We start from the raw sequence: 18,662 nt of genomic DNA on the forward strand, positions 1-18,662 counted from the left end.
TGAAGCAAGGGTAGGCTCAGAAGAAGGAAGAAATTAACTCCTCTCTTACCCTTCACATTGCTTCAAGCCAGTATCTTGAGTTATGCATCTTTCTTTTACTACATGCCACAAAACAGGGTAGATACATCAATTAAATGTAGTACATAAATTTAACTTTATAACCTATATGCTACAGTCCATGATGTAACTTACACTGCCTAAGTAACTTACAGCAAAATGATTTAAACTTTAGCTCTCCATTGTGCATGTGGAGAAGGAAAGAGGGTGAGCAATACATTTATTCCATTATTCCAGTACATTTATTATCTAACTAAAACCAGAAACTAAAATGAAAATCTGGCATCTCGCAAGGGAAAAGGTAGAAGTCAAACAGGAGGGATGAAGAAAGCATAAAATTGGTGCTGCACTGCTACCTGAAATGAGACAGAAGCACGAAGGCAGTAAGCTAGCAGTGAGGAGTCACCTTCAGGTTAGTTGAGAAGGAAGCAGCTTTTATAACCCATGTGTGTCTGGAACGTCACACACATACAAGTGCTGAAGGTACACAGGTGGCAGCAGCACACTGCTGCTGACAGAATTAGGGCAAGAGAACAGATCACAAGTAATTCAAGGTTTTTGCCTTGGTTTTCTTTCCAATATGATTGCTGGAATCAAAGATGCTGGCACTAAGGAGATCTGTAGAAAGAGCACTGTCAGTGCTACATTACCATGCTAGCAACTGGAAGCTCCAGGGTACCTCACAGGATTTCACTTGTTCCAAAATGCCAGTTCAGCTTGCAGCTTGCTTCCAAACTGTGAAGGCGAGGGAGCGCTTGGCAACTGGGTTTCATTTACACCAGAGCTGTGGAGAAGCTGTGGAGAGAGCCTCCGGGGAGCCAGGTTCAGCGCTCCCGCTGCGTTTCCCTTTCCCCACTGCTTGTTCGGGCTGTAAAGCCCTGGGCTGCCTGGGTGCCGGTCAGGGGATGGCTCCTCTCCCTGCTCCTAGCTGCAGGGATGACTTCCAGGAGCACCAGGTGGGCTCTGCATGCACCCACCAACCTGCCTGTCCTTGCAAGCATGGTTCAGCCTCCCGAGCACTCAGAGGAGTTTGTGCTGCGTCACACAGGAAGATACAGGATCAGGATATCAGGAAGAGAAAGAACTTAAAAGCGAAGACATGGACTTGAATTTAGTTTCTTATTTGGCATAATGTCAGGTGGTTTCTGGGGGACTGTACGTCTTTGCACGTGCTAAAGCAGCATTAAACTTCATCCATATGGCAGTGACCAGGGAGATGTTGGAAGATCCAGGATTCGGTATGATTTCATTGGGAGCTTTTGATTCTACCTTTTAGGTTAAAGCAGTCTGAACAATAAGAACTTCTGCTGGGCCTCTTCCTCCTCCTCCTCTTCCTTCAGCCTTACTGCGGGAGTTCTCCCTGAAAAAACAACCTTTTGCAGAGTACACTGGGTTCTAGGGCAGTTTGGGAAGATGCTGTAGCTCAACCAACATCTAGGAGAATACGCCACTGCAGCGTCCCACTTTGCATGCAGAGGGTCAGTCTCCAAGGTAGGCTCGGTTCATTTAGATTGTTGCTGCTTCTGTACCTAGAGATCAGAAGTAGCACCACATTCATCTGTAATGCTGCAAGAATTAAATGTTACTTGCTCAGGGCTTCCTCTTGATGACTGTTTCCAGAGCAGAAACAGTGCTTGCCTGAGCCTACCCCAAATGTACTGCTGGGGAAACATCACGGTCATACCGTCCCGTGGCAGACCTCCAGCTGCACTGCAGAGGGACAGACCTCTGGCTGCAGTGGATGCGGCGCTGAAGGACAGATCTCCAGCTGCAGTGGATATGGTACAGAGGGACAGACCTCCGGCTGCAGTGGATATGAAGAGGGATAGACCTCCAGCTTCAGTAGATACGATACAGAGGAACACATCTCCACCTGCAGTGGATATGGTACAAAGAGACCGACCTCCGGCTGCAGCGGATGCAGCGCAGAGACAAGCGGCGGCTCTTCTCCATCTCTTGTGCCACCCCGACCTGCCCTCCTTGCCCCACACTTCCCTGGCTCCCGCCCCCCGAGCAGCGGCGGAAGCGGGCCGGCAACACCGCTTTGATGAGAATGTGCCGCCGGCCCGCGGCTCCCGGCCGCCACAGAGCTCGGGGCACCTCCGGCCCCATCGGAACCGCCACAGAGCGGCGCGGGGTTCCGGCAGCGGCGGGCACAGAGGCTCGGTCCCTGCCCGCAGCACGGCCGCGGTTCCCGTTCCGGCCGCACCCGCCGCCGCCAACCCCGGGCGTGCCGTACGGCAGCGCGACAGCGGTGCGCCACGCGCGTTGCCGTAAAGCGCGGTGGCGGGCGGTGGGCCGGCATGGGTAAGCGGCGCGGCGGGCGGGAGCTGCTGCGGGGGCTGAGCAAGAAGCAGAAGAAGCACCTGAGGGAGTTCGGGGAGGAGCACCCCTTCCATGACAAGTGAGTGCGGGGGGCTCGCTGCTCTCTTGCCGCGGGGGTGCGCCGGGCAGCGGCTGCCTGCGGCTCCAGGCCCCTCGAGTCCAGCCTGGGCAGCGGCCTCTTCCCTGAGGAGAGAAGGGGAGGTGGGGCTGCGGTCTCGCAAGGAGAGGCACGAAATCTGGGCAGCGAACTTGTTGAAGTGTTCTTGTGCAGCCCGCAGCCTGCCCTGGGAAGCGGGACTCCTGCTCTGACCCTGGGGCGGTCCCTTGGCTGGCCAGAGCTCCGGCTGACCGCATCCTGTTCTGATCTCGTAAAGGCCGCAGAAACAGAGCATTGGAGAGCTTGTGTGATAAGATCTGCCTCAGCGGGGTGCCTGTCTGTCAAAAAGGGCACCACGCTTCTGGACCCCCACGTAAACTTGAGAAGAATGAGCTGTTTAGTCGAAGAGCTGTGTGATGTGGTGTTGCTGTAAAGTCTGAAAGCCTGCAAGGATGATGTTGCCCAGTGCCCTGTTCAGTTTCATATTACATGTCTTTAGTAGCAGGGAATTAGCGCTGAGGAAAGAGTTGAGGTTAGTTCAGGCCCAGCTCGTAGTGTCTTGTCTGCAGAATCATAGTCCCCACACTGGTTAACTAATGCTGTTTTCCCTGTGGTATGTGTCTGTTTTCCCACTTCACAGATCAATAGTTAAAAGAGCTAGAGGCAGGCTCTTGCTCTGCTTAACTTTGTTATATGAACTACCTTTGTAGTTAGATTCCTTAGATTCCTTTTAATGTTTCATCTTCCGATTAACATCAGATTCTGCTTTGAAACATTTCACTTCTTGATCAGTTATAATGCCTGAGCACTTAGGCTTCATGTACAGAGTGTAGCATCACCTCAGGGTAACCTCTCAGGGTAAGTGCCAAGTCTGTTTCCTTAATTGTGTGGTGCTTTGATTTTATGCTTTCTTTTACATTTTCTAAGACTTGTGTAGTGCATGAATTCCTTCTCCTCCTCATCTCTTTCATCCTGTGTATAACATCGTTGACAGAGTAAGGTATTTCAGTGCTTTCTCTTCAGGGTTCCGGGAAGACCAGAAGCAACTCAAGTCTGTGAACTGGTAATTGATTTTTATTTCTTTCTTACTTCAGTCTTTGTGTTGTCCAGTGAAGTGAAACACTTGGCATTTTATCTTACCAAGCTATGCAAGCTGATTAAGTTGTTCCCTTTAGAAAACCTCTGTTCAGGAGTAAAAACTGAATGTCTCTTTTTGTGTGGCTCTGAGTTGTTCTCTGTAGTATCTGTAGACTCAAAACTAATACCATGAGAGGGCAGAAGCAGCAGGAAATATCACAGCTGTTCTTGGGGATTTTGCATTTTACTTAGTCACAGGGGAAAGTAAATCATTCTTTAAGTTGTTTTAATTATATTAATAACTTAGTATTGCATGGGTTAGGAGGTGTTTCATTTTTATTGAACAAAGAAATGTGCTCTTTCCTCTCCCTCAGATTGCCAGTGCTTTTGTTTTCAGGATTTGGTAACCTTCTTTATCTTCAGTTTATTAAAAAACTTCAAAGTTTCAGTGTGGAAAAATTACTTTTTCTGGTTTCATTTATTTCCTCTTGCAATTTTATGGATGCATATCTTATCTACTAGTTTTGCCTTTTGGGGCTGAAAGGAATTAAGAATGGAGTAAATGGTGCTGTGCTTATACTCCTGGTTTTACTCTAATTCTGCCTATAACCTGGTGTACTTGTTGGTTTGTGCTAGCCCAGGACAGAACTGGCCCAGGAAAGAACTGGTTTTTTGAAGGTTAGAGCTTTACAGCTGAGCCAAACCTGACCGGCTCACCGGTGAACTGTTGTCAGCCAACAGCCATGTCACCTCCTTAAAAGCCAGAAGCATTTTCGGTGTACTCTGTCCCTAATATGTGTGCCCTGGTTTTGTTCTGTGTGTGGTTCTCTTAGGAAAATCCAGGACCAGTTGAGTAAATGCCTTGTCAGTGGAGATCAGATGTACTTGCTCAGATGAGACTGAAAGAACCACGTTTTGTGGTGCTCTTAAATCAGTGCAGAACAAGACACTTCAGCCTAGGTCTACAAAGATGCTTTCAAAATCCAAATAGAGGTGTCCAGCATAACTATTTGCATAAATGGTGATTTTTTAACAATTCCATCTGCATAAGGGTGGGATGGGAGAGGGAAAACCAAACACTGGAACTAGAAGTTAGGGTATTTGCCTTGTGGCTAATGGAGTGTTGCTGTTACACTGGTGTTTTCCCTTCCAGTCTGACAATTCTGATAAATCGAGTGCAGAAAGCGATTCAGAGACTGAAGTGGAACAGGTCTCTGTATATCATAAGCTCCTGGCTACCCTAAAGACCTCTCCTGAGTCTGAGAGTGAGGAGGAGGAGGAAGATGAAAGTGAATCAGAAGCTGAGGAAAGTGAGACAGAAATGGACAGCGAAGGGTCGCAGGAGACCAGAGAAGCAGATGGCGGTGGAGAAGATCAGAATGATGTACCAGAGCAGGAAGAAGGTAGTTTGTCTTTTCCCATGCTTTGGTAAATGTTGTGGCAGTTAGGAAGTTTGAATAACGTCTGGTTTTAGCCGGGATACTGGTATAGACTGGCTTATTGGCTGGGCGCTCTTCTGTCTTGGAGCTGCTGCTACTCCATTGCCTCTGTGGCTGCTGAAGGATTCAGCAGGGAGAGGGTAGCTGTGCTTATTTCCCAGCTGACAGCCCACTGCTGCTTCCTCAGATGTTGTTTGGGCGGCAGCACAGAGGAAATCCACATGGAGCAGCACACCAGGGGTTCTCACCCACTCAGGGGAGATGCAAGCTGTTCTCTCACACAGCATCTGCCTTGGCTGCTGCCGCCAAGAGGAGGGAAAGGTTTGCCTCATAGCAGAGGAAAAAACATGGAAATCGGGAGGAAACCTCCTTCTTTATGACGAGACATCTTTATTCGTAAAGACTGCTAAGAAATTCTGGGAGAGGGGAGACAACTTTTTATTATTTTGAGTTATTTGAGGTCTTTGGAAACTGAAACTTATATTCCCTAAATAGGTTCTGTCTCTCATTTTCTCTGGGGAAACACGTTGTGTATTATGTAACATTTGGCGTACTAGTCAAAAGTCATCTTTACCATGGAATACAAAGCCTGCTTTTATCTTTTTGGATAGCGCATTGGAAGAAAAAGGAATAACCTAGCCAGCAAAAGGTTAGCTACACACAGTAACTTTTCCAGGAGACTATAACCCATTTCTCTCTCTAACCCTTCACAGCTACAGACACGGCAGAGCAGCAGGCTGATGGCATAGATACCTCTTGTGACCCTAGTCGTGGAGTAATTGAGGAGTTTACTGATGTGAAACATGAATCTGAATTTAGCTTGGAAACCAATTTCATGGAAGAGGAGAGTGGAGATTGCAATGCAGATAAGAGAGATGGCAGTTCTTCACAAGCTTTCTCAGAAGGTAAAACATAGTATGTTTGTCTTTAGTGATCTGCCTCTAGAGGATGATCTGTAAACGTGTAAATTATCAGATGCCTAATGATATGCTATATAGCTTCCGAGTTTTTCTGCTACATTATTCATTGTGGTGCCCACGTTTGAGCTGATTCCACAGGGAATGCTTGATGCTAATGCAGATGTGTAGCTGAACCATTTGTTTCTGCAGCCCCTGTGGACTGGGATTTGTGTGTAGTTTCTGTTATGATCAATAAAGCTTGAAGTATCAGGAGCTAGAAATATGCATGGAGGGTGTTGATGTGTTCTGTTGCTTTAATAGTAGTATAAAAAGCTAGTGTAATATGAAGGGCCCTGCAAGCTTGCACTTGACTTTGGGAGATATTCTTGGCACAGAGAGCACAGGAGATGATCAAAAAGCTGACCTGTGAGGGTATCCTTCACAACTCAGTGGAGGTGAGTTTTGAGAAGCTTGGGGCAGCCATAGTAATTGAGACAAATGCTTAGTCTCTCTGTCAGGTTTTAAGGTGATACAGAGGAGCCCTCCTGCACCAGGATCAGGAAGGCATGAGGCATCAGTGGAGTCTGTGTGGTACCTTCTAAAGGCGTAGCTCAGAACCTCAGTGCTGCAGTGTGCTGATGGGTACAATCAGAGCTCCAGTGTTGGAGCCATCCCACCATGTGTGATACAAATACCTGTGTGTACACGTGTGTGATCGTTTGGGGATACACTGCATGTTGGCACCTGCAGAGCTTCTCTTCGTATTTCATGCCCTCTGGTTAATATCAGCTGGCATAGTTTGAGAGAGAGAAATATGTGTTGTAGCATCCCTAGTGATGCTGGCTTGTCATATTGGAGCAGCAGCTGCCATTGGATCTGGGAGGCAGCCTAGCTGATACATGAAATGTGTGGAAGCATCAAAGGGCCATGTGATAGAAAAAACAGCTCGTTCTTGTTACCATGAGAATATTACTTAGGCTGTTGGCATTGCATTTTAATGAGAACTGTAGCTCTCCAACTGAATGCTAAGTATCCTAACAGCTTTGTTCATCCTATAAATGATGCACTTCTTTTCAGTGGGTTCCTGCAGCTTGGAGGTGGCTTTGTAATTCATTACAGAAAATGAGTCGTAACATAGCAGAAAGGGGACAAATTTCTCCTCTGGTCCTGAGGTCATTAGAATTCCTATAAATGCTTCACTCTGTTCTCTGTACTTTATCTGACAAATGCTGAAATCTATGAAAGTCAACTGAAGTGAGAGCCTGTGTTACAATTAAATGATACCCTGTTCATTTGTGTTGCTGGGAAGACTTTCCTAACAGTGTCATGATGAGCAACTGCCTTGACTTTGGCCTGGGCAACTTGCATGTGGGCTACTGATCTGTTGGCAAGCACTAGTGTTCTCTAGTTGGTTTGCTTTATGCAGTGAGCTGCAAGCAGTATACAGGGCTTGGGTTTCAAAATAAGCTTTGCATGTGACTCTGTGCATGCCAGTATCTTTGAATGCAGCATGATTTTACACTTCCCTGCCCTTCCTTTCCTTTCCAGAAAGAAATGCTGATTAGATAAATCAGACTTTTGCTCACTTCTGGCATTTTTTGTCTCCCTTCCCAAAATCCACTTAATCTTTCCATGCTTTATCACACACTGTACTCATATCACTGGCCAAAGATGCTAAGCCCTGGGCAGAACTGCTTATAAATTAAGAAGGGCAATAAATTCACTTGAAGTCTTTACTGTTGATAGCCTATTTCACCTGCAGGGGATGGATATGTCAGAGCTTAAGGCAGAAAATCGCCACAATGTTTTCTGCTATATATTGCTTTCCTGTCCAACATTTGTTTTGTGATTGAAAGTTCTAGTACTTCCATAAGTGCTGCTTTTTTTTTCTTTTAAGCAATCTGTCAAATCTCTTCTCTCTGTTCTTGCAGAGAGAATTTGACATCCTTTCGCTCGTCTCCAAGTGCTTTGAAATAACTAGTTTTAACTGTGGTGTTGGCCAGCATGGAAACTGTTTGTTGCATTTGCAAATCGATTCTGAAACTTGCTTCTAGTATTAGCTGCATGGTTCTCAGGATATTTTCCTGTTGTTGTTGTTGTTGTTGTTGTTGTTACAAATAGATCCATTTAAACAGCACATGGACAAAGAACTTGAAGAAAAAGACGTAGAAAAAATGTCTACGCTTCCTAAAACTTCAAGTCAAAGCCAGGTACGTGTTCTGTAGCTATCCAGAGCTCCTAAATCTGGGATTAAAATAGTTCTTCTTTTTTGTACAAGTTAATTCATAATTGTTATTATTAGCTGCTGGCATTGTAATTGTCAAGATTTTGTCACTGTGTTGTTGCTGAAGTGTTCTCTTCTTCACTTAGTGCTGGGCTTGAGTTGAAATCTGAAATCTGCTGTTACGTGTAGGCACAAGGCAACAGATCTGAGAAACATCGCTTTAGAGTTTGAGCTGTGGTCTCAAACCCACAGTTTTAGTGCTCTTGACTCCAGGTAGGACAGGACTGGCTTCTGAGTGTTAACTGAACACTGCCAGGTTGTGCTCCGTAACTGAACTTGTGAGGTGACCATCTGCAGTCTTGTAAGTACTTGTGGTGCGCTTCCACGTTCTTTGAGATGACTGCATCTCCATATACATTGACAAGCCCATAAAGGGCAATTTGACACTTTACTTCACCTGTTATTTCCAGTATTAACAATATTAGTACCAGAAAAGCACCTCATTGCTTGGGAGAGAATATTGGTTTTCAAACTACTCATTTTTAGACAAACCTTTGCTTCCAAACTTTTTCACATCTGATTTTGTTTTGGAGAGTTGCCTTACATTCTGGTCAGCCATATGCTGGGTGACATTCCCTGGAAGATATCCAATGGTTAGTCAGTCAGAGAGAAAGCTGTGATTTGTTTAACTCCTTTTTTCTTTCTTTTTTGGAATGTGGAGGCCAAAAATACCCGTGCCACCTGAAGCAATGTGTGATGTATCTTTGCCTAACTTGGTGTAGCTATGTTACAGAGATAGGTAGGGACAACTTGCATGGCAGAAGGCTTAAAGTTTAGTTTTCCCCTACTACACTGATAGTTCTGTCCTCAAAATCAGACAGACTCAGATTGCATTTAGCAACTGAATCACGACTTCTGGATTTATTCCCTAATGGGGTTCTGTTCTCATCTTTAAGCAAAGTACATACCTCAGTGCGGCTCATCTGTAAATGTGGTCAGACTGTCATCTTGTCCCTGGTGTGTGCCACTGATGTGCTGGATGGGTTAGGCAGAAATGTCATCCTTCCTCAGTTTTCTCATCTGTGAAATGAGGATGGTTATAGACACATCACTGCAAAATACATGCAGATCTGCTGAGCTCAAGTGTATTGTTATTTACCCTGGCAGGCTTGAAAAGAGATTGCATAATGAAAAAAAAGGTTTTGATTTGTATTATGGAAAGATAATTCCTCAAAGTTCTTGAACTTGATGAAGGTGCCAGCTGTGGTGCTGTGAGTGCATCTCACTGCTGAGATGCATCTCACTAAGGTTCATCTGACTGCTTTGGTTTTGTTTGCGTGTGGGTTTTTTTCAGTGGCCAAGGCTGGGCCAAGTGACGTTTTCTTCCACTTTGGAGAAACCGAAAACTTTGAAGGCAGACAAAGAAGTTGATGTGAAGCAGCTTTATCTTCACAAGCCTTTGGAATCCACTTGGCCAAAAGTGAATAAACAATTTCTGTCCTCAGTGAATAAACCAAGTGATGCCTTTTTTACCCCATTACAAAGAGAGCTCTTCTGTATCATGAACACATACAGGGACTTGTTCTATCCAGAAAGGAATGCTTTAACCAATGGAGAAGAAATCCGGCATGCTTACTGCTTGCATGCCTTGAACCATGTTCTGAAGGCAAATTCCCAGGTGCTCAGCAACAATGCCAAAAAAAGAAACCAAAAGCCAGGGACTGACAATGATGACCACAGAGATCAAGGGCTCACTAGACCTAAGGTAAGAGAGCTTCATGAATGTGATTCCCCCGTGCCCACCCTGGCTTTCTGGTCAGGCTCTATAAACATCCTTGGAGTTTATCCAGGACTGTTTCTCTTGCTGCTCTCTCAGTGATCTGTTCCTGGGCATGGGGGTTTCCACATGCCTTTATCATGTCCGGAAGTCACCTGCCATGTGCCTGCATGAAGTAGCACAGGGTTGTTGGTCAGCCTGTTTCTGTGCTTGGAGCCATGAGTTTGACTTATCTTTTGCTTTGTCCCTTTGTCACTACAGACTGACATGTCACCTTTTCCTGTTCTGTTTCTAAATCTACCAGTACAGAAAGGTGCCTCCACATTGATCTTCCGTATTAGTGCAAGTAGTGTAGGCTGTCACCCAGTGTGGGATATCCCAGGAATTTTTTTGTCGTTAGGCACTTGCCTGTGTGGAAGGATCTTTCTGTACATGGGAGACCTCAGGGAATCCCAGTTCCATTGTCAACGCTACCCGTCATAGTTGGTGGAGCTGGCCTCAGACCAATGCTCCCTGGGTTCACAGCATCCTGTAGTTGGTAACCAGGTGGATTCAACAGCAGCTAGCTTGTCACTGGTGGTGCCAGCTACCTGTCGAACAGGTTGGGTTGTGGTGGTGACTCCCCAGTTAGATACTTGCATTTCAGAGTGCTGTGCAGAGACTCTTGCCACGCATCCAGGAGCCAACCACTGATTGTGGCTGTGTATGGTGAGAGCTGTCACTTGCTTGGGGGTTAGGGAGACAGGAGAACGTGCTTTGTTTTCAGTTCTGCTGTAATGGTACCCTGGGTGCAAGATGGGGAACCAAATAGAGCTGCTGGCCAGTACCTGTTCATGAGCACACTGTGTCCCAGAGTATGCTCGCTCCTTGCTGCATGTCAGAGTTCTGTTTTGATTGCTGGAGTGCCCCAGAGGGGCAGAGGTAGGTCAAAAGCATTACTTATCACAAAGTTAAATGTGAGTGTATATTTTATGGGTTATTCTGTTGTAACTGTTGATCTACACAGGTACTGATGATAGTGCCCTTCAGGGAGTGTGCTTTGAGAATTGTACATATTTTCATCAGTCTGCTTGAGGTGAATGACAAAAGAAAAATAGATGTAAGTAATAAGAAGCGCTTCAAAGGGGAGTTTGGCTCTGACCCAGAAGAGAAGCCCCCCAACCTGAAAAGACCGGAAGATTACGAAGCTGTCTTTGCTGGCAACATTGATGACCACTTCAGAATTGGTAATAATGTACTCAACAGATGATTTTTACCTTCTAAAGAACTGAGAAGTAACAAGTTCTACCTAAATGTCTAGCTCAGGGCTGGACATTCTGTTAAGGCTCGAGGCTCTGTGGTATTCATGCTGGTTTTGCACTGGCAACTTGGATGTTTCTGAAAATCTGAACTTAAAAATGAAATGGAACCCCAAAAGTAATGATTTGCACATCAAGTTCAGTATTGCTTAAAATGCAGTCATTGCTTGATTGTAGCAAGATTGCCCACACTACATTTTAAAGAGTGTAACCTTGATTATGCTGCAAAGTCTTCCATGCTAGGAAAAGAAACCACCAAAACTTTGGGGTTTAATCAGCCAGTTCACAGTGTTTCTTGTAATGGATAATGATTAGAACAAACGTAAAGCTCAGTATCAAGCAAAGCGGTTTTCTACTGTGCTGCCCATGGTTTTCATGAAGGCAAAGGAGTAGCCAGCAAGCCTGTTGGACAAGCAGCAACTTTGAGGCTATTTCATAATATGATAATCTTATGCTGTTGAAGTAACGCAGCATGCAGAGGATCAGCTAGTGCTTGCTTCCTGGAGCTGCCATGGTGAGTAGGCAGTTTTTCTAACTTGGCAGATCAGAGGCTTTTGAAATTACTGTTTCTTAAGAGATAAATTGACATCCCAAGAAATTCCATGATAGAGTGGAAGATGAGAGCAGGTCCCACGCAGTCTTTCTTCCTTCCCCAGTGAGTACCTCTGGCTGAGAGCATCTGACTTTCAGTAGCATAATAGTTTTCCTTTCAGCCCTCTCTCATACCAGAGTCTGCTTGATCCACTTCCTAGGTGTGAAGAAGTGCTTGAAGAACCTTTCAGTGCTGTTACTTGCAGAAGCAAATCGTAGAAGCAGAATAATTATTCTTTCTTACTGTGCCTCACACCCTGTTACTTCTGCACAAAGATCTCATTTAAAGCAGATTTGTTAGGCTTTACCAAAACCACCCTTTCACATTTTTAATCAGAAAGAAAAGACTTGCTGTTGTTACACGGTGAGAAGTGAGATCTTTCTGGAAATTCAACCAAATTTTGCATTTTTTGGACCATTTTTATCATTGGGTTTAAATAGATCACAGGAGAGGTCCCTGTTGCTGTCTGTGTGACAGCCTCTACCTGTGCCCATGGTAGTTGGCTTCATGCAGGGAGAGAAGTTGAAGCAACACCTTTGACACCTTTGTTGGGCAGACTGTAGTGGGTGGTTTGAATATGGGCCAGACTACCTGGATTTTTAAATCAGAAAACTCTGGGTCCTAGCAAAGTTACCATACAGTTATAACACAGGAAAAAAACTCCTTTGATTCCTTTCCTTTTCCTTTCTTTAACATGAGAGGTGATGCATAAGCTACTTTGGCATGTGCACCACAACATGGGGTGTGAGAAGCAGTGCAAGGGAATCATAGAATCCCAAGACTTTTGGGATTTGGGTTTAGGTTGGAAAGGACCTTAAAGCTTACCCAGTTCCAACCCCCTGCCATGGGCAGGGACACCTTCCACTAGAGCAGGTTGCTCCAAGCGCCTGTGTCCAACCCGGCCTTGAACACTGCCAGGGATGGGGCAGCCACAGCTTCTCTGGGCACCCTGTGCCAGCGCCTCAGCACCCTCACAGGGAAGAGCTTCTGCCTTAGATCTAACCTGAACTTGCCCTCTTTCAGTTTGAACCCATCACCCCTTGTCCTATCGCTGCAGTCCCTGATGAAGAGTCCCTCTCCAGCATCCTTGTAGCCCCCTTCAGACACTGGAAGCTGCTCTGAGGTCTCCCCGCAGCTTCTCTTCTCCAGGCTGAACAGCCCCAATGTTCTCAGCCTGTCTGTATGGGAGGTGCTCCAGCTTATGCTTTCAGTTGTCATAACATGAAAAACCTTTTCGTTTGAGTTTTAGTAGCCACTCTTGTGGCGTTGTGGATAAAGACAGTTTATAGTCAAAGAGATCCACACTGAATCTTTCACGACAGGTCAAGGTAACAGTTTCTCTAGTACCTAATGGCAGACACCAAAGTTTAGGAGTTAGGGAGAAAGGAGTAGTTAATCGTTTGTGCCCTTTTTTATCCTTCTTTTTTCTTACTTTTCTTAACCCCTTCATCTCCCTTTATAGCAGACAATCACAAAAAAAAGTGTGTTTCAGATAAAAAATGTCCAGGCCATGAAAAATCTGGGAAAAAATAAGTACTGCTGAAAGAGTTTGCTGAACTCCATCTGCCAGATGCTTGTTAGTTTGGGCGTGGGGTGGGTAAGCATTTTTTAGGCAAAGAAGAGTTTGGAACAGATCGGTTTTGTCCAGCTCTAACCATTAGTGGGTGTTAAGGGAGAGGGAGTGTAGGGAGTTGCAGTTAGAACCTGCTGGAAGAATATGTTTGATGATTGACCTTAACTAAGAACCTGCTGTTGGTTGTCATTGGACAGGGGTTGCGATTCTCCAGAAGAGCATGAGGCTCTATGCACCGTTCTACTCCTCGGATATCATCATCGCCTCTCCCCTGGGAATGAGGACTGTCATTGGGGCAGAGGGGGAGAAGAAGAGAGATTTTGATTTTCTGTCATCAATAGAAATTCTCATAATCGATCAAGCAGATATTTACCTGATGCAGAATTGGGAACATGTCCTGGTGCGTTGTCCGTATGGATTTCAGTGTTGCACTGTGTCTTGTTAGTCTGATAGAACTTAGTTTTGGCAGTGAGCAGTGTTGCTATATTTACTGACTTGATGCCAGACATGGATGCTTGTTCTTTTTCCTGCCCCCACCGTGATATTTGCCTTATACTAAGAATATTCTTTCTGTAGATTTTGGTAGCATTCAGCACCTGTTCTCTAGAAATCTTAGTATTTGGTGCTTTAGTGGCATATTTCATCTGAGACTATTTTTTGATAGGTTTAATTATCTTGCAGAACAATATAATGATGATTCCTTTAATCACACCTGAGAGAAAATATGCCAGCTGTGTGACTGCCCAGTGCCTCAGTGTGAGGAATCTGTACATCCTCATTCAGGTTCTTCCAGAAAGCAATAGGAGCTGGGGCTTGTCTCTAATCACCACAGAGATACTAAGCACTAGTTATGTCCAAAGTTAACCAGTTCTGAAGATGCCCCATGAAGGGCACATGAGCCTACACAATATCCAAGGGATGAATCCTGGAGCCTGTTTCCTGTTGGTTTGTTTCTGGGTTGTTGGGGTTTTTTGCTTTGGGTGCAACTGCCTTCACTGCAGCAGCAGCAGTGCCAGTCTGAGGCATCATTCAGTGAGGAGAATTCCTTCACTTGCACCCAAACTCTCCCTGAATGTGATGGGAACTGCATTTGGGGTTCTTTTAGTTCAGAAACTTTGGGCCCATTGACTTTAATACCACAAGCAAATCTGTTACACTTGTCCCATGGGAGAAGACTGAGAGCAAAGATCACTGTTACTGATGACTAAAGAGATGGTAACTTTCAGTTCTGTGGTGGGAAACCAAGTCATTTATTCTTGCTGTGGTCTGTCAATTCCATTCAGCCATGTCTTGGGAGATCACCACTGATTTATATATTCTGTGCTGTCTGGCTCATCCCTGCCCACTTTCTCACTGCTGTTGAGGCTCTTGCAGGCCGGTTGTGAGGCTGTCAGTCAGAGGCTGTGTTTCCATCTCTCCGTGCAGCACCTGATGAAGCACATGAACCTGCTGCCTCTGGATTCCCACGGGGTAGACTTCTCCCGAGTGCGGATGCTGAATCTCAATAACTGGTGCAGGTACTACCGCCAGACGCTGCTGTTCAGCGCCCTGCAGGACCCCCAGGTTAACTCTGTCTTCAACAAACACTGCTTCAATTACATGGGGCAGGTGAGTTCACAGAGGAGCTGAATGCTTCCTTTTAAATGCTGGCCTAAGGGAGGGGAGAGGAACACAAAACGCAGCGCAGGGAAAAATTCCATAACTCAGTTGCGGAAAGACTGTCTATGTGCCAATCGTTTCTGTTACCCAAGTAGTTCTGTTTCTGAATGTCCGTGATGCTGCACAACGATTTCTAATGCTGGGCCAAAAGCATGAAGAATACTTTCTTGCAGGGATACTTACTTGATCTTTGGTTATTTCGTTGGTAGCTGCTTCATGTCAGAAATCAGATTCTGTTTTATTCTTAATTTGGCACACACCAGTTATCTGGGTTTATTTATTTATTTGACTTCTTTTGCTGTGCAGTGGAGGGTTTGCCTTCTTCCTTTTTCTTTACTGCTGTTCTATAAGAAGCACAAAGCATTATTACTTTGAAAGAAACAAAGAAAGTAAGACCCTTCATTGTCCATCTCAAGTATATGGAAGTCAGGGCAGAAGTGGTGATCCTGTATATTTAACAGATTTGGTATGTGTATATCTGGTATGTGTATAGCAGCTTCCAGTGTCTGAAGGGGGCTACAAGGATGCTGGAGAGGGACTCTTCATCAGGGACTGCAGCGATAGGACAAGGGGTGATGGGTTCAAACTGAAAGAGGGCAAGTTCAGGTTAGATCTAAGGCAGAAGCCCTTCCCTGTGAGGGTGCTGAGGCTTTCGCACAGGGTGCCCAGAGAAGCTGTGGCTGCCCCATCCCTGGCAGTGTTCAAGGCCAGGTTGGACACAGGTGCTTGGAGCAACCTGCTCTAGTGGAAGGTGTCCCTGCCCGTGGCAGAGGGATTGAACTGGATGATCTTAAGGTCCTTTCCAATCCTAACTGTTCTGTGATTCTATATGGAATGTAGTTTTGCACTGGAGCTCTCTTAAGAACAGCCTGTGCACTGCTGCAGACAAGAGTGACTAGAAGAAAGCTGGCTGCAGCATGTCTGCCTTTGAAATGCTGCTTCCCTAAACATCCGTCCTGCTTCTTGTCCACAGGTGGCCATCCGCAATGTACCGCTCAGTGGCTCCATTAGCCATGTTGTGGTCCAGCTTCCTCATGTTTTTCGGAGGCTAGAAGCTGAAAGTTTAACTTCGGTCATAGATACAAGGTACTCTGTGTTCCAGACTATGTTGCTGTGCCCTAATGACTGCAATTTCAGATTTTGTTGAGCATACTATTTCCTGCAGGGCACAGTGTGATTTCAGCATAGAAGTATGCCTTCATTAGTGCTCAGATGCAGGCAAGGCCTTGCACAGGTGAATGGAAGACTGACCTCCTTGCCAAAAGCACTGGAGAATAGGGACTAGGAAAGGAATACCAGGCTCTACCATAACTGTGTAGTACTGATAAAGCCTTTGCCTTTTATCTTCTACATGTGTAGGAATCCCATGAAGTTAAAGGCAGCAAACTATAGTCAAAATCTTCTATAGTCTGTTGTCTGATGATACTCCTGTTTGAGGTCATATCAGTATTGGAAAGCTAAATGTTAACTGTAGTTATAACATGCTTGTTTTCTTATCTGAGGTTCCAGTTCTTCATCGACAAGGTGTTGCCTGAGTACCGCGATGCCATCATGTCACACACTCTCATCTACGTCCCATCGTATTTTGACTACGTGCGTCTTCGAAACTACTTCAAGAAAGAGGAGCTGAATTTTACTCACATTTGTGAATACACCAAAAAGGCTGCTGTCTGCAGAGCGAGGCGCTTCTTCCTCAAGGGAGAGAAGCAGTTCTTACTGTTCACTGAGCGCTTCCACTTCTACAAAAGGTGAATTGTGGATTGAGTTTTCCTCTGAGTTATGTGTGTGCTGTTTTGGATGTAGAGTCTGACCTTAATTGTAGGTGGGCTATATTGCTTTATGAATCTGTTGGATCTCTCTGAGGACTTCTGTGACTGAAGTTAAGAGCTTTTCAGTTTAAAATCTATGCAGGTTATCAGCAGTCCTTTGCAGAGACTCTAATACTTTGGTATGCACAGGGCTTTATTCAGGAAGGTAAGTTCTGCCAAGTTCCACTGATGTCAGGCCAGGATTATATAGCCTGCAAAATGGGATTCGTTGTGCCTTTCGTTTGTGTTCATCTGTGCCACAATAATTACATAAGATTCTGGAAGAGGGTTTGTCATTGGTTTGATAATGCAGTACAGCAGGCTGAGGCCACCTGGAAAATTTGCTACATCCTGACCGGGGCTAGTTAGAGGTTCCTAATGGAGCGTTTCTATCAGCAGAAAATGTTTCACGAAGCTTGGTCTGATCAGGCTTCTGTGTCTTAAAATCCAAGCTAAAAGAGGCTGAAATCTGCAGAAATTGGTGGTGGTCTGTACTCTGGAGGAAGTCATTGTGCCTGGCAGTATTCGATATCCCCCCCTTAAATTCCACCTTTGTGCTAGGTTTAGTCTACACAGGGTTGTGGAGTTGAGGTACAGCTGCTGTGCATTGAAGTTGATGGAAGAACTGATGCAGGACTGCAAATTACATTTGGTTTTTGTTTTCCTACTACAGGTATACAATAAAAGGCATCAGGAACCTCATTTTCTATGAGTTACCAACATACTCCCACTTCTACAGTGAGATTTGCAATATGATGAAGGCCACGGACAATGGAGTGGATGCCACTTGGACCTGTACTGTGCTCTACTCCAAGTATGATGCTCAGAAATTGGCTGCAGTGGTTGGCATAGAGCGCGCAGCTCAAATGCTACAGTCCAAGAAGAACGTGCACCTCTTTGTTACAGGAGAAAGTGAATAAGTAACATTAAATGGACCTGCATTCTACTCTTCATGCACTTGCTGATGGTGCTTTTAAAGAAAGTATTAAACTTCTTACTCCCTTTTATTAAATATTCTGTTGAAATTGTTCATACAGCATTTTGTGTTTCAGTCCTCTGTCTAACAACAAACAGAGGATGTCATTCCAGACAGCAGGGTTTGGGGGGTATCTTCTGCATAGAAACAAGGTCAATGCAGAACTGTTCTTCCTGTGTATTGAAAAACTCCCTGGTCAACCAAGATTGATGCTGAGATAAATAAGTTTTTAATTTAAAAATCACTCTATTTTCAGGTGTAGCAAACTCATCTTCTTATATCAAAACCAACTTTTTCCTTTAATCTAGGGGAAGAAATGATCCCAAGTATTCAATGCAGTATACGTAAGGGAGGTGCAGGAGCAACTTCTTCACCTCAAGCACTTTGCTGAATGAGAACTGAACTTGCTTCACACTTGAGTTGTGAGAATCCATGAATGTGCTTGGGTTGGAGCTGTGGTTTTGCGTTTTTCCGTAAGTGATCTAAATATCTCTGCCTCCTATTTACAGGAGCCCCAGTTTTACCAGGGATAAGTGTTTTCCAAAGGGAAACAGGGTTAAACTTGGCAGGAGAGAAACCTGAGCCTGCCTGGCCCCGCTATGATCACCAAAGCAGCATTGTGGAGTACAAAACCAGTGTGGCAGTTGCAAGTACCTGTGGTCTCCTATCTCACAAAGATTGGAAAAGAGCGTGGTGCCCCTTTTCCTTCCGGGAAGCTAAGCCTAATTTAAAAGGAGCTACAAGTAGAGTAGTTCTTGTAGGCATGTGCTAGGCTGTTCTGTGAAGGGGCAGGTAAGCCCCACATGAGCCCAAATGCAAGAAGGAAACGTCCATCCTGTGATGAGCTTTGAGGGAGTTCTT

General features: G+C 45.1%; 1 protein-coding gene across 4 annotated transcripts in view; it reads left to right on the plus strand.

The window, feature by feature from the left end:
- The window catches only part of UTP25 (UTP25 small subunit processome component), an 18,491-nt gene extending 298 nt beyond the window's left edge, over positions 1-18,193 (plus strand). Inside the window, exons 1-14 of one of the 4 annotated variants that reach the window (XR_013956681.1) lie at positions 273-1,548; positions 1,678-2,461; positions 3,503-3,542; positions 4,710-4,962; positions 5,709-5,900; positions 8,016-8,104; positions 9,473-9,883; positions 10,902-11,121; positions 13,556-13,758; positions 14,784-14,966; positions 15,991-16,103; positions 16,520-16,765; positions 17,499-17,807; positions 18,110-18,193. Coding sequence is in view for 3 of the 4 variants with exons in the window: in XM_080616461.1 (XP_080472587.1) it covers positions 2,361-2,461; positions 3,503-3,542; positions 4,710-4,962; positions 5,709-5,900; positions 8,016-8,104; positions 9,473-9,883; positions 10,902-11,121; positions 13,556-13,758; positions 14,784-14,966; positions 15,991-16,103; positions 16,520-16,765; positions 17,499-17,745 (2,298 nt within the window). In the remaining variant the exon portion in view is untranslated. Of the gene's footprint in view, positions 1-272; positions 1,549-1,677; positions 2,462-3,502; positions 3,543-4,709; positions 4,963-5,708; positions 5,901-8,015; positions 8,105-9,472; positions 9,884-10,901; positions 11,122-13,555; positions 13,759-14,783; positions 14,967-15,990; positions 16,104-16,519; positions 16,766-17,498; positions 17,822-18,109 lie in introns of those variants that run through there. The other 3 variants (XM_080616461.1, XM_080616462.1, XM_080616463.1) reach the window with 3 other exon arrangements.
- The last annotated feature ends 469 nt before the right edge of the window (positions 18,194-18,662 follow it).

The sequence above is a fragment of the Psittacula echo genome (genome assembly GCF_963264785.1).
Source record: "Psittacula echo genome assembly, chromosome: 4".
Lineage (NCBI taxonomy): Eukaryota > Metazoa > Chordata > Aves > Psittaciformes > Psittacidae > Psittacula > Psittacula echo.